We start from the raw sequence: 14,180 nt of genomic DNA on the forward strand, positions 1-14,180 counted from the left end.
TGGACTTTTTTGTTTTTTATTCTCATTCACAGTCCTTGTGGCATAGCTTTACTTTAGCAGGAAGGATACCAGAGAGGAGAGATGCCTGGGAGGGGAGGCAGACAACACCCCCCTGGCCCAAGCCCCCACCGGCTCCAGGGAGAGCACAGGGTCAGCTAGGACAGCTGGTGTTGGCACAGTGGGGGCCGGGCTGGCAGCAGCCAGGGGCACCCTAGGCTCTGGGCCAGGCGAGCAGCATAGACAGCCTTGGCTCCCCCAGTGAGGACAGAGCCCGCCCAGGGCCTCCAAGGCTAGAGCGGAAGGGCCTTCCCCCAGGTTAGCCCCGGCTAGTCCAGGCTAGAGAGCAAACCAGGCACATAGCACAGAAAACAGGCCTGAGGGTCAGCCAAAAGCTACGTTCTGAGGATCCCAGGTGACTCCAGCCCCGGGGGGTTACCAAACAGAGTGTCCACGGCCAAGCACCAGCAGCCTGGAGATCCCTGCACCCAAAGGAAGCATGACACCCTTGGGACAGGAAATGACAGTGGCCTCATCCCTGCCTGGGACTCATGGCAGCTCCTGCAAGCCGAAGGCGGCCCACACCCCCTCGTTCCAGCTAAAAGCAGTGGTGTCTGTTGCCCAGCTGCATCCGCCCTCTAGAGCAGCCCCTCGGGGGCCTGTAGGCCACGGTACAGTGCAAAGCCCAAGTCGTCAATCTCTTCCTCCCGCAGGCCATCCAGGAGGTTCACTCCGCGGTTGAAGTGGCTGGGCAGGCTGGCCTGCTCCAGGCTGCTGAGAAGCAGCTCCAGAGCCTGCAGGAAGTGCTCCCCCAGGGCCTCCTCGGCCCAGTCAGCCTCCTGCTCACCCAGGTGCAGAACCACCTGAGCCAGGCGGTCCCGGCCCAGCCGCCACAGAGCTGAGTGACTGCGGCAGACAGCGCAGAGCAGCAGCAGCAGCCGCCGGCGGGTCCCAGCGTCCTGCTCATCCAGGGCCCGCAGCCGGGCAGCCTCAGCCGGGTACCAGTCCTGCAGCCAAAGGTTCCCAGCTAACCCCTCCAAGGGCCAGGCCAGCAAAAGGTCTCCATCCTGGGCTCCAGCCACGGCCAGCAGCACGGCCATGGTGAGCTCCAGGCACTCGTGCTGCACCTCCAGCAGCAGCTCATCTGAGGCCACGCGTGGCCGGATCAAACACCCGAGGAGGCTGCCGATGGCTGGCCAGTTGACGGAGGCGATCAGGGCCTTCCGGAGCAGCTCCAGCAGGACCCGGGAGGAGAGGTAGCCGCCCACCAGGAAGCGGTCCCAGGGGCTGCTCCCGCGGGGGCGGAACTCCAGCTGAGTCCTACGCACAGCCCAGCAGCGAGGGTCTTGGGCTACAGTGTCCAAGCCGGCCACCAGGCTCCACAGGCCTGGCTCCAGTGCCAGGGGCACCAGGAGCCGCACAGGGTCGGCAGTCCCCGCCTGCAGCCCCTCATAGAGTGGTCCGCCGGGCACAAGTGCCCCAAAGGGCAGGTCTGGGAACTTGTTCCGCAGATAGGCCTGTAGTTCCAGGGCAATGTCACCCGCCAGCTGCTTGGCCAGAGACACGTGAGCCCCTGGCACAGTCACGTGGTCCCGCTCAAAAGCCAGCAGTTTCTCCTGGAACGTCAGACACAGAGGTGGTGCCGGCGAGCTAAGCTGAGGCGACGTCTGGGGCCCTGCGTCAGCAGACCCTTCTGAAGAAGGAAGGAACCGGGGGCCAGTCAGAGGGGTTGTAATGGGACCTGAGATGGCACTGAGCTCAGTGACGAATTCTCACCGTCGGAGACCCCTCCCAACACCCTGAGGCTGAAACCCAAGGTCTCAGTTCCCCAGGTGAGGGCCCTGCCATCACAATGCTGCCACCTCGCTCTGGTGCCAGCCTCCATGGTCTCACGTCTTGGGGGCTGGAGCCTTGGCACCACGCAGGGGGGGAGAAGGCGCCCAACACCACAAGGGAGCCCGCAGGGAGCAGGGGCCTGAGCAGGCCACACGGTCACCAGGGCAGGGCCTGGGCTACATCTCCCGAAGGTAACCGCCGAAGTGGGACCCACCCAGGTCAGAGTGGAAGGGGTGCCGCTCACCTGGGGCAGAGAGTGAGGGGGCTGGAGGTGGCACTGGCTGGCTGAGCGCAGCGGGCGGAGGCCGGGGCTGGAGGCGTGGCGTGGCCTTGAGCAGGCTCAGGTCCTGCCAGCTGTCCTCCAGGCATGGGGCGTCCCCCTTGGCATCGTCCTCATCCCGGGGGCTGGTGGCCCTGTCAATGAGCTGCAGGCAGAGGGACACAGGTGAGGGCATCTGAGGCCTGGGCGGCCACGGCAGAGCCAACCAGGCGGAGGGGCGGGGGCAGGTGCAGTCTCAGGCAGTCCCACCTCCCCAGCCCTGCTGTGGAGTCCATGTCAGTGGGCCAGGCCAGCCTTACCCGCTTCACGGCCAGGGTGGCAATGCCCAGCACCGCAGCTCCGCCCACTCCCAGCACCAGGCGGGCATTGGCCAGGAGGAAGTCTACAGCGCCTCCCAGCACCTCGCCGTCACGCCGCTTGCTCCTATTCTGGGAGAACTCCGCCATGGTCAGTCTGCCTGTAAGGGAGCCAGGGTGCAGGGGCCACTCAGTGAGGGGCCGGCCTGGCATCCAGCAGGTGCTCTATGGTCAGAGTTGGGGTCACAAGGGGGCTTCCAGAGAATTTCCGATGAGAAAGGGGCCACCTGCAGGTTTTCTTGGGAGGAGACTGGGAGCTGGCCCAGAGACCTCCCCCAACCAAAACCTACAAACAACCCACCTGTATGACAAGGGGCTCACAGAGAAAGACCCTAAGACCCATGGCAGGTCAGAGAAGGGAGACAATCTCCCTGATCCCACCTTCCAGGCCCCCTAATGTCACTAAAGACCATGAGGTGGGTCTTATCAGCACCATCCCCATTTACAAAGAAATAGGTTGCGGACCACACAATGAGTGGTGGGGACTCAGACCCACCCTATGACCAGGTCCCAGAAGCAGCCTTATCCTGGTTCCTAACCAGGCCCTGCAGGAGAAAAACAAGGCCCAGAGAAGACCATGGCTTGGGGACCCAGGCAGCCTGCACTGGACAGCCTCAGGCCTTTGAGGGAACCTCAGTGAAATTCAGGGGGCCACAGTTACCCCCAAATCTCAGCAGGGCAGCCCCCAGAGGCAGGGCCACCAAGTCAGAGAACAGGACAAGTGAGATGCCCCAGGATGCCCTGGGGGCAAGCGCTGGCTGTCAACAGGTATGTGTCAGACAAGGCTGAAGGCTCCACTGTGGGGACAGGGTGTAAGGGGGCTCTAAAGACCACAACAGGGCTGGTCCAGTGCCCTGGACAAGGGCCTCTAAGGCTCGGGACAACAGTGGGTGGGGAGGGGGTCTCAGCTGCTGAGAGCCCAGGCCACAGCAGGTGAGCTGAGGGCCTGAGTGTGCCAGATACTCTTAGCTTGTCTGTAAGATGGAGCAGGTGCCACGAGAAACCATTAGACATGCAGAACCCAGAAGTACAGATGGCTGGGACCTCAGGCATCTTTGCCAGGCCCTGCAGGCTGAGCCCCAGCTCTCAGGCCCTGAGCACTGAGGGGGTGTGTGACCAAGGGACAAGCCCAAGGGACCAGTCAGATGGCCAGGCAGAACTGTCACCCTGAGGATGCCTGAACAGATGACGCTGAGCTCAGAGCCAACTCAGCCCCAATGACTTCTGGCTGCCCTGCTCCCAGAACCGGGTGCCGGAGCCCGGTTGCCAAGTGGGGCCTGCAGCCCCGCACCCATCCCCCTTTCCCAAGCTAAAAATAGGAAAGACAGCGGAGGGGGTTGACCCAGCATGGCCCGGCGGCGGCTTCCTTCATCAGGACTGCCAACCGCCTCCAAACTGTAAAGCGCTCAAAGCCCCTGCCTGTCTGACCTGGGGCCCGCAGACCCTAACCAGGGAAGGGGAGAGGGAAAGGCCACGCCTCCCCTAGCCTCCTCCAAGCCCCGGCCGCGAGGACACCGAGGCCCGGGGAACGCCAGGATGGGCCCAAGAAGCGACCAGAACTCGGCTCGAGCCGGTTCTCTCCCGGCCGGAACCGCGCGGCCGATAGAGGCCACGCCCCGTGCCCCGGCCGTACCTGCGTCGCGGCTTCGGCGCCCCAGCCAGGGGACTCAGGGGGCCGCTCGGGCCGCGCCCCGGGGCCGCCTGGGAATGGAACGTGCAAGACCCGGGAGTCGAACGCCAAGGCCTGGGGCGGGCACGGGCCCCAGGCTCGCAGACGGACAGGCCCCGACTCCAATCAGAGCGCTCAAGGCCAGTGCCCACGTGCCGCCCTGAGGCGGCCTCGGCCAATGGCGGCCGAGCGCCCCTCGGGGCGTGGCTCCTCGGCAAGCTCCGCCTTAAAGGCGCAGGGCCACGCTCCAGGACTCGGCAGGTGGGAACGTGAGCTCCTTCCTGGCAAAGGAAGCATCCGGTGGGGCTCCTGGTCACTGTAGTCTGCGGCCGCCTCTCCCGTGAAGGGTATACTGGTCCTGTCACTTACTGGGACCGCTATGTGCCGGCCCAGGGAGGCCTCCCTCGAGGGGCAAGCGGGCATGTAACCGCGCACCCGGGCTGGCCTCCGACCCAGGACTCATAAGAGTGTGGGCACTGGCCCCGGAGCGTCTCCCGGAGGCTCGTGGCTCCGGACGAGGACCCGGGCGTCCTACTGCCACTGCCGCCCGAACCACCCAGGTCCCCGGCGTTGACCAGCTCAGGAACAGCCGGGGGCCGAGAAGGCCCTTTAGGGCACCGGGACACAGCGCTCCTCGAGGCCCCGCGCCCCAGGGCTGGCCCCGAGCGGCCCCGGGCTGAGAGGCGGGGCCGACGCGCTCCCCGCCCCGCCGGCTCCGCGGTCCCCGCCCCGAGCGCCGGGCCCCGCCCGCGGTCCTCTCCCCTCAGCCCAGCGCCGCCATGGAGGGCACCGGGGTGCTGCCGTTCGTGCGCGGCGTGGACCTCAGCGGCAACGACTTCAAGGTGAGCCTCTTGGCGACGGCCGGGACCCCCAGCCCGCCCCTCCGCTTCCTGCGCGCCCGGGACCGCGGACGGGCTTGCCCGGACCCCGCCCCGGCCCGACGTCCCAGGCCTCCGCCCGGCGCCCGCGAAGACAGCCCAGGCCGGGCGGGGCGGGCGGGCGCGCGTAGGGTCCCGGAGCTGCGCCGGGGCGCGCGGGGTCTGCTCACCGGCTGGGTCCTGGCGCCTGGCCCCAGCAGGCCGGCCGGGGGTCCCGGTCGGAGCTCGAGCTCGCGCCTCCCCAGCCCTCCCCGCCCCTGTGAGGTCACAGCCCAAGCCGGGCCCTGACTCATGGTTACGCCGCCGGCTCTGCGCTACCCGCACCCGCCACCCCCATCCTGTGTGGTCTTAGGCAAGTCACTTCCCCTCTCGGAGCCTCGTCTTCTCGTCTGGTGGAGAGGCTTACCTTGAAACCCCTGGAGGCGGGGATTAGTTGTGGAGGACGTGTTGGGCAGGTGGGCGAGGCCCTGGGTGCCATTTGTCTGAGCAGCTTCCGAACTGGCGGACCAGGGCGGCTGGGAACACCAGCCCAGCCTCGGGGCGGGACAGTGGTTCTTGAGAACTGAGAGTGAGGCCGGAGGGCTGGTGACCAGAGAGGAGGCCCTGAGAGATGGCCTGGTTCCAGGAGGGTCCTCAGGGTGGATGAGTGGGCTGACCCTGGCTGGCGTCAGTGGAGCATCAGCCTGGGTCTGCAGGGTCCAGTGGTCCAGGCAGTGGCTGGGGTCAGGGCAGAGGAGACAGGCCCTTTCTTCCTGTATTTACCCACACTTGCCACCGTGCACACTCCTCTGCCTCCATCCCCACCGTCCTCACCTGGAGTCCCCAAGTGTCCTCTTCAGTCTAGGAGAGTGAGTCACCAGCAGGGAATGTGGCCGTAGGGAGAAGGGGCACTAGCCCAGAGCACTGAAGGCATTAACCTCCCCAGGTTTCTGGCCACAGGGCTGGGGTCCTGAGGTGGGCATTTGAGTCTGGGGGACGAATGGGTGAGTGAACTAATGAATAAGCTATGCCTGTGTGGGAAAGGGTGGGGAGCTGGGGCCTCATGCAGGGGGTGGGTGGCAGGGCACAGGTGGGGCCTTGGCAGAGGCACAAAGTGCAGTTCAACAAATTGCACAGGCAGGGCCTGGATGCAAGGCAAAAACATTGAGTTGATCCGACCTCACAGCTGACTCTGGGGTGGCATCTAGAATAAGCCTTCCTGGGCCAAGAAGCCAGCAGGAGAGGCGGGGCTTAGGTCAGCAGCCATCCTAATCACCAGTGGGTTCTCAGGACGCTTTTGTCATCAGGGGGCTTTCATGAGCCCTATTCTACGGGTGAGAAAACTGAGGCAGAGTGGCCAAGTGATGTGTCTGGGGTCACACACACAACTAGAAATGACTATTGCCCCCAAAGGCTCCCACAGGCAGTGGGGGCCACAAGGTGGCAGAGCAAGGGTACCATGTCCCAGACCAGCCTCACTGTGACGTACCCGCAGGGTGGCTACTTCCCTGAGAACGTCAAGGCCATGACCAGCCTGCGATGGCTGAAGCTAAACCGCACCGGCCTTTGCTACCTGCCAGAGGAGTTGGCCTCCCTGCAGAAGCTGGTAAGAAGCTTTGGGCAGGAAGGGGAGGGTCCAGGTGGATGGGGCTAGCCAGGTGGACAGAGCCTGTGCAGGACATTGCCTGTCACAAGCAGAACTGGTGGAGAGAGGATGAGCACCCTGTCCTGGGAGGTATGCAAGAAGACTAGGTGTGTGAAGGAAGAAAGGTGCAAGAGTGGACTGGACCTGGGTGGCCTAGGGTGCCTGGGTAGGGCAAGGCTGTGGTAGCAGATAGGGGCTCTGTGGGAAGATCCCTGGGTGGGGCAAGGCCCTGGTGGTGGATGGGGGCTCTATGGGAGGGTCCTTGGACAGGGGAAGGCTGTGGTGCCAGTGGAGGCTCTGTGGACGCCCAGCCCACCCTGCTGAGCCTCTACACCCTGTGCCGGCCCAGGAACACCTGTCAGTGAGCCACAACAACCTAACCACGCTGCATGGGGAGCTGTCCAGCCTACCATCGCTGCGGGTGAGTGCTGCCCAAGACTGCAGAAGTCAAGGTGGGGACTGGGGGCAAGGCCAACCCCTCTGTCCACCCTGGTGTCAGGGGTTTGTGGGGAGAGAGCATGCAGTAATGACCTGAGTTGAGAAACATGTAGGAGAAAAGGTGAAAAAACCTAAGTCTGATCCATTTTGAACTGCTGTGATAGCTGATCCTGGCTGAGCAGCACTCCAGCTATTTCTCAAGGGTCTTTCATGTGATCCCAACCTCCACCAAGTTCACAGAGAGGACACTGACCAAGGGGGCAGGTCACTTGCCTGTGGTTTATCCCCAGTGATAAAGCTGGGGCAGGGCAGGGCAGGGGAGGTGGTCTGGATGGGTCATTCCCCCTGCTGTTCTCCATGGAACCTCCCGTCCCAGATGTTCAGGCCATTCCAGTGGTCGTTCCCATTTAAGGTTGGAGCCCTGAGATGCGAAGGGCACACCTCTGGAGTCGGGTTAAAGCTGAGCTCTGCACTTTCGAGATGGCCCTTCAGTGACCACCGTGAAGTGGCAGAGTGTCACCACACAGACATTGGGCAGAGAGGGAGCCGCAGTGGTGGCTCCTGTTTCTCCTTCTGTCAGTTGTGGCCATGGTGCCTTCCCCTGGTCTGTTCTGCCCCACTCGGCCATCCTGCCCTAATGTCCTGCACCATGAAAGCCTGAGCAGGTTTCAGCCCTAAGGGCACAGAAGACAGGCTTGCTGTATGTCTACACTCTGATGCTTTTGGTCCAGCCTTCTTCCATCTGTGCCAGAAACTCTGACTCAGAGCTCCATCCCTATCTTGCTCTATGGAACTGGGAGGAAGAGGGGTTATTCCATCAGAAACAGTTCCCTGTGTTTCTGTGTGCTGGGCTGTGGGGCATGTTTGAGTTGGGCTTTGAAGTGTGAATAGGAGCTCATTGGAAGAGTAGGAAGGGCTTGCCCAGTAGAGGGACTACAAGCAAAGGCCAGAGTGGAAGAGCACTCAGGATTGGCCTCCCATGGGCTGACAGAGAAGGTAGCCTTCCCTGACCTCTGCTTCTCCTTGGAGTGGAAGCCAGGGCTCATGGACTCTTGTGGTTTATCCCCAGGCCATTGTGGCTCGAGCCAACAGTCTGAAGAATTCAGGAGTCCCTGATGATATCTTCAAGCTGGATGATCTCTCAGTCCTGGTCAGTGGTCACCCACCACCTGGCAGTAAACCCTACTATTCAGTGACCCTCCCCCCACCGCCCTGGTCCCTGGGGCCATGGTTTTCCTATTGTACAAATGAAGGAACTGGAGACGTCCGATGGACAGTGCCTTGCCCAAGGTTGCTCAGTTCCCTGACTTAGGCCCCTTCCTCCCAGGGTCCCGCTGTCTCCCTTTGGCCTGGAAACCTCCTCCTCTGCTGCCCTCTCTGCACCCACCCCAACCCTTGAGCATGGTGCAGGCCTGGCAGGGTGGGGCCAGCCCTGCTACCCCTGACCCGGCCTCACCCCCTCCCCAGGACTTGAGCTACAACCAGTTGACAGAGTGCCCGCGGGAGCTGGAGAACGCCAAGAACATGCTGGTGCTGAACCTCAGCCACAACAGGTGCCGCGTGCTGGGCTAGGCTGGGGAGACGGCTGACCCTGGAAGCAGAGCGCAGCCCTGACCTCTGGCCCTCTGCCCACAGCATCGACACCATCCCCAACCAGCTCTTCATCAACCTCACTGACCTGCTGTACCTGGACCTCAGCGAGAACCGCCTGGAGAGCCTGCCCCCCCAGATGCGCCGGCTCGTGCACCTGCAGACGCTTGTGCTCAATGGCAACCCGCTGCTGCATGCCCAGCTCCGGTGGGCGCCCACCCTCCCCACTGGCCTAGCTGGGTCAACACCCGCCTGCCTAGCTGTCAACACCAGGCATCCTGCCTGCCCTGCCAACACCCACCCTCGGGCCCTGCCCCTGGCCTGAAGCAGTGTCTCCCCACATTCCCCCACAGGCAGCTCCCGGCACTGACAGCCTTGCAGACCTTGCACCTGCGAAACACACAGCGCACCCAGAGCAACCTGCCCACCAGCCTGGAGGGCCTGAGCCACCTCGCAGGTGGGTGGTCCCTGGGAGCCCTCAGCCCCTTCCTTCCTCAGGAGGAGGCTGCTGGACCCTGCTTCCCTAAAAGCCTCTAGGGGGAGGGGTGCCTCCACGGGGAGGGGTGTGGTTCCCACCCATCACGTGCCTGAGGCCACAGAGCTGGAGTAGCCAGGCTTCACATAGCTGCCTTGGAGCCGCTAGGGGGCCCAGCTGACATGCTCACCTGTGCGCAGATGTGGACCTGTCCTGCAATGACCTGACGCGTGTACCCGAGTGCCTGTATGCCCTGCCTGGCTTGCGGCGCCTCAACCTCAGCAGCAACCAGATCGCGGAGCTATCCCTGTGCATCGACCAGTGGGTGCACCTGGAGACCTTGAACCTGTCCCGGAACCAGCTGACCTCGCTGCCTGTGTGTGCAGGTCTGGGGAGGGTGGGGCGGCCACAGGCCATCTTGGCACCCACCTCTGACCCCACATCTGCTGTCCTGTACAGTCGGCCATCTGCAAACTGACCAAGCTGAAGAGGCTGTACCTGAATTCCAACAAGCTGGACTTTGACGGGCTACCCTCAGGCATTGGCAAGCTGTCCAGCCTGGAGGAGTTCATGGCCGCTAACAACAAGCTGGAGCTGATCCCTGAGAGCCTCTGCAGGTGCTGGGCTGAAGCGGGGCCTCCCCTGCCCCCGTGGTCTCTGTGCATTGTACAGAACACGAGGGGTTGAGTTGCATTTGTGGATAAAGACACTGGGCTCATGCCAGTGGGTTCCCCAAGCACCCTGCAGGGACAAGGGGTGAGGCCAGAGGGACTGTGCTGCTGCCTCCTTTGAGACGCTGTGCTGCCTTTGCTCCCCGAGGTCACAGCATCCACTAGCATAGTCCCTGGCGGTGAGAACAGAGGACCCCTGGCAGCTTCTGAGCTAATTTGAGGGCAGAGCATGGTTTTTGATGCCCTTTTGCTCGTGTCCAGGGGTCTCTGGTTCTCGGAAGGCCATAGTAGAGGATGCTTCCCTGTAGGAGCCACAGAAAGGGCCTCCAGTCACTCAGCCACAAAGGAACTCACCCCGCCCCCAGGCTTCTGGGCGCTTTGGAGCTGGCTGGTTTCTTAACTGGCCGGGCTGCTTAGGCCCTCTGGTCCTACTTGCCTCCCCAAGCCAGGACTGGAAGGCCCCTGTCTGCCTACTCCTGAGGCCCAACTGTGTCCTCACAGGTGCACAAAGCTGAGGAAGCTGGTCCTAAACAAGAACCGCCTGGTGACCCTCCCAGAGGCCATCCACTTCCTGACGGAGATTGAGGTCGGGCGGGCAGCTGGCACTGGGGGGTGGGGACAGACCCCCAGGAAAGACCAAGCAATGGGGTCCTGGGGAGAGGGCAGCAGGGGCTTCTGGAGGGGTGGCTGGTGCCAGGGTGGGGAGGGTGTGACGTGCATCCGGCATCCACATCACACTTGGCATTGTCACTTAAGCCTCACAGCCAGCCTGTGAGGCTGCTCTTCACAGATGGGGAAGCCAGGCCCACGGGGGCGGCAGGGTGGGGACCTGGGCCCTTTGGCCCTGGTGGTGCAGAGGTGGAGATGGGGTTCGGGGGCACTGAGGGGAACCGGGGCTCAGCGCTCGCTCTGCTCACCCGCGAGGCAGGTCCTGGACGTGCGGGAGAACCCCAGCCTGGTCATGCCCCCCAAGCCTGTGGACCGTGCCGCCGAGTGGTACAACATCGACTTCTCGCTGCAGAACCAGCTGCGGCTGGCGGGTGCCTCCCCTGCCACGGTGGCCGCAGCAGCTGCTGGTGAGCATAGGACGCCTCTCTGGGCCTTAACTTACTCATCTGTAAACGGTGGGATGTTCTCTCTGGATAGGAGGTGTGGGATTGGCCCCTGGTTGGCTGGATGCCCTGGGAATGAAGGGGTCGGAGCCAGCCGGGTCAGCCATGTGCCCCTCCACTCAGCAGGGAGTGGGCCCAAGGACCCCCTGGCTCGCAAGATGCGGCTTCGGAGGCGCAAGGACTCGGCCCAGGACGACCAGGCCAAGCAGGTGCTGAAGGGCATGTCAGATGTGGCCCAGGAAAAAAACAGAAAGCAGGAGGTAATCGGCTGGACCAGGGCTCAGCTCTGCTCGGCAGGGACCCAGGCCCGGTGGGAGAGGGGACAAGGGCAGAAGGGTTCCACTCCACCAGAGCTGGGCATGGGCAGAGTCAAGCCAATGTTGTGCCCGCCCCCACTAGGAGAGCGCTGAGGCTGGAGCGCCTGGGGGCAAGGTGCGGCGCTGGGACCAGGGCCTGGAGAAGCCACGCCTTGACTACTCGGAGTTCTTCACCGAGGACGTGGGCCAGCTGCCTGGCTTGACCATCTGGCAGATCGAGAACTTTGTGCCTGTGCTGGTGGAGGAAGACCTCCACGGCAAGTTCTACGAGGCAGACTGCTACATCGTGCTCAAGGTGCGAGTCTGGATGCTCTGAGGGGCTGCGGGGGCGTCTCTTGGATCGCTCTGGATGGGGTGGGAGGGGAGAGCTCTGCAGCGCGTGGCGGTGCCGCTGGCAGGGGCTGACCCAGACGCTGCCCCGGCCTCCAGACCTTTCTGGATGACAGCGGTTCTCTGAACTGGGAGATCTACTATTGGATCGGCGGGGAGGCCACACTCGACAAGAAGGCTTGCTCTGCCATCCACGCTGTCAATCTGCGCAACTACCTGGGTGCCGAGTGCCGCACGGTGCGCGAGGAGATGGGCGACGAGAGCGAGGAGTTCCTGCAGGTGCGGGGGCGGGGCGGGGCTGACAGGGATGTGTCCAGTGTGGGGACAGATGGGGTGAGGTCAGAGGAGTGAGATGAGACCAACGGTTGGGTGCTGGGTCAGGTAAAGATGAGGAGGCCAGGCTGGTTTGGGAATCTGCTTGGTGGGGGTGTAGCCAGGAGAGACGGGAAATTGAAGCAAGAGTTGCAAAGGGACTGGCTACCAAGGAGGTGGGGCCAAGGGCAGGGCCAGAGTCATCCAGTGAACTGGGTCAGTGAGGGATGCTGGCCTGCCACCAGCTGGTTACATGCAGACACCTGCACAAGATTGTGGGTACTTTTACCTAAGTTTGCCATGTTCTGTAAACCTGCCATCCTGTCTCCTGATACGCTTGTATCTTACCATACTGTGTCTTGCACAGGAGCAAACGGGTTCATGGTTGTGTGTATACTAACACCCCAAGTGTGTTTGTCTGCAGGCATAGTCTTATATTGTTTTTTAACATTGTCATAGATTCATAGCATTTGATCCATCTGTACACAACTCTGCTTCTCCTGACAGGTGGTATTTGGTGGGGGTAGGGGGGCAGCTCAGTAAAAGGTCACGTACCCTCTCACAGGTATTTGACAACGACATCTCCTACATTGAAGGTGGAACAGCCAGTGGCTTCTACACTGTGGAGGACACGCACTATGTGACCAGGTGAGGCTTGTGTGTGAGCGGCACTGAGCTGGACTCAGTTGGGAAGGATGGGGGAGGGCATTGGGGTAAATCTGCCCTTGGTGCCCCCCCAAGCCACTTCTGCTCTGGCCCCCAGGATGTACCGCGTGTATGGGAAGAAGAACATCAAGCTGGAGCCTGTGCCTCTCAAGGGGGCCTCCCTGGACCCAAGGTGAGCCCCATGATGTGAGGTGGCGTGCTTAACCCCGTACCTTCTCCCCACCAGTGTGGGGGGACAAAGCTGGGCTCTAGATAAGAGGCCACCCAGCCCTTGTCCCACATTGCTTGGCAGGAGGCCAGAAAGGAGGGATTTGGGGAGAGGTCAGAGGTACAGGGGGAGTTATTGCATGTGGCCCATTGCAGCCCCTCCCACCCCTTCTGTCCAGGTTTGTTTTCCTGCTGGACAGAGGGCTGGACATCTACGTGTGGCGAGGGGCCCAGGCCACGCTGAGCAGCACTACCAAGGCCAGGTAAGAGGACTGCACCCTGCCCAGACATCCTGAGTGCTTTGTGCAAAGGAACATGGTCACCTGAGGAGGTATGGGCCTTACTAAGGCTTTGCATCTGCCCTCAGGCTCTTTGCGGAGAAAATTAACAAGAATGAGCGAAAAGGGAAGGCAGAGATCTCACTGCTGGTACAGGGCCAGGAGCCCCCAGAGTTCTGGGAAGCGCTGGGTGGGGAGCCCTCTGAGATCAAGAAGCATGTGCCTGATGACTTTTGGCCACCCCAGCCCAAGCTGTATAAGGTGAGTTTCATCAGTGGTCAGGATATGGGCAGGCCTTTGCACCACTGCGGTAGCTGTGGTCTCATTCTGGACTTTGGTGGGGAGAGGGTGCCACCTCCTGGGCAGGAAGTGCCAGGGTCTGAGAGGGGCCATGGAAACTAGCATCAGGCTCTGTGGTTCCAGGAAGGTGGGACTGGAGAGGAAGGCCGAGAAGCACATGGGTGCCTGGCTTGAGCACCTGGTCTTGACTCTGTGGGTGACAGGAAGATGGGGGTGTTGTGGGCAGGAAAAGGACCAGTTAGAAAATCTGTAAGGACCCAGAGAGGGAAGGCAGGTTTAACAACCCTTCCGCTGGTAGGATTTCCTGGAAAGGAGGTTGGGGTACAGGGAGACTAGTCTGTAGAGGAGCAGGCTGTAGACTTGAGCACAGTGGCCAGCCTGACCAGGGGCTGCTGAGTTGGTCTTGTGTTCCCCAGACCCACCCTAGTTAAACCCACCTCTTGCTCCTGCCAGGTAGGCCTGGGCCTGGGCTACCTGGAGCTGCCACAGATCAACTACAAGCTCTCCGTGGAACATAAGAAGAGGCCCAAAGTGGAACTGATGCCTCGGATGCGACTGGTGAGACTCACAGGGAGTTGGGCCCCTGGGCCGAGATCCCTCCCTGCTGGATGACCCTGGCCTTGACCTCCAGCCTTTGGGGCCCCGCAGCTGCAGAGCCTGCTGGACACTCGCTGCGTGTACATCCTGGACTGTTGGTCCGACGTGTTCATCTGGCTTGGCCGCAAGTCCCCACGCCTGGTGCGTGCTGCAGCCCTCAAGCTGGGCCAGGAACTGTGCGGGATGCTCCACCGACCACGCCACGCCATGGTCAGCCGCAGCCTCGAGGGCACTGAGGCACAGGTGC

The 14,180-nt window shown here is 62.4% G+C and overlaps 2 protein-coding genes across 6 annotated transcripts in view; one reads left to right on the forward strand and one right to left on the reverse strand.

Annotated features, from left to right (window-relative positions):
- On the reverse strand, nucleotides 1-5,277 carry MIEF2 (mitochondrial elongation factor 2). Of its 2 annotated transcripts, none has more exons than XM_069542976.1 (4): nucleotides 5,187-5,277; nucleotides 2,413-2,570; nucleotides 2,078-2,258; nucleotides 1-1,690 (listed from the first exon to the last, which is right to left on the reverse strand). In XM_069542976.1, exons 2-4 carry the CDS (start codon nucleotides 2,557-2,559, stop codon nucleotides 636-638), a joined length of 1,383 nt encoding a protein of 460 aa, XP_069399077.1. In that variant the 5' UTR covers nucleotides 2,560-2,570; nucleotides 5,187-5,277; the 3' UTR covers nucleotides 1-635. The 2 variants fall into 2 exon arrangements, with proteins under 2 accessions (XP_069399077.1, XP_069399076.1); XM_069542975.1 differs by lacking the exon at nucleotides 5,187-5,277 and adding an exon at nucleotides 4,103-4,816.
- Nucleotides 4,375-14,180, forward strand: part of FLII (FLII actin remodeling protein) — a 12,461-nt gene continuing 2,655 nt past the window's right edge. The window contains exons 1-20 of one of the 4 annotated variants that reach the window (XM_069542960.1): nucleotides 4,375-4,980; nucleotides 6,491-6,601; nucleotides 6,990-7,061; nucleotides 8,148-8,228; nucleotides 8,546-8,631; nucleotides 8,714-8,875; nucleotides 9,022-9,125; nucleotides 9,344-9,519; nucleotides 9,603-9,760; nucleotides 10,316-10,400; nucleotides 10,743-10,890; nucleotides 11,050-11,186; nucleotides 11,326-11,538; nucleotides 11,673-11,852; nucleotides 12,451-12,533; nucleotides 12,649-12,723; nucleotides 12,938-13,021; nucleotides 13,126-13,297; nucleotides 13,790-13,894; nucleotides 13,985-14,176. In XM_069542960.1, coding sequence (XP_069399061.1) covers nucleotides 4,918-4,980; nucleotides 6,491-6,601; nucleotides 6,990-7,061; nucleotides 8,148-8,228; nucleotides 8,546-8,631; nucleotides 8,714-8,875; nucleotides 9,022-9,125; nucleotides 9,344-9,519; nucleotides 9,603-9,760; nucleotides 10,316-10,400; nucleotides 10,743-10,890; nucleotides 11,050-11,186; nucleotides 11,326-11,538; nucleotides 11,673-11,852; nucleotides 12,451-12,533; nucleotides 12,649-12,723; nucleotides 12,938-13,021; nucleotides 13,126-13,297; nucleotides 13,790-13,894; nucleotides 13,985-14,176 — 2,487 coding nt within the window. In that variant the 5' untranslated portion in view covers nucleotides 4,375-4,917. Of the gene's footprint in view, nucleotides 4,981-6,490; nucleotides 6,602-6,951; nucleotides 7,062-8,147; nucleotides 8,229-8,545; nucleotides 8,632-8,713; nucleotides 8,876-9,021; nucleotides 9,126-9,343; nucleotides 9,520-9,602; nucleotides 9,761-10,315; nucleotides 10,401-10,742; nucleotides 10,891-11,049; nucleotides 11,187-11,325; nucleotides 11,539-11,672; nucleotides 11,853-12,450; nucleotides 12,534-12,648; nucleotides 12,724-12,937; nucleotides 13,022-13,125; nucleotides 13,298-13,789; nucleotides 13,895-13,984; nucleotides 14,177-14,180 lie in introns of all 4 variants that reach the window. The other 3 variants (XM_069542962.1, XM_069542963.1, XM_069542964.1) reach the window with 3 other exon arrangements.

This window comes from Ovis canadensis, chromosome 11, assembly GCF_042477335.2.
Source record: "Ovis canadensis isolate MfBH-ARS-UI-01 breed Bighorn chromosome 11, ARS-UI_OviCan_v2, whole genome shotgun sequence".
In the NCBI taxonomy this organism is placed as follows: domain Eukaryota; kingdom Metazoa; phylum Chordata; class Mammalia; order Artiodactyla; family Bovidae; genus Ovis; species Ovis canadensis.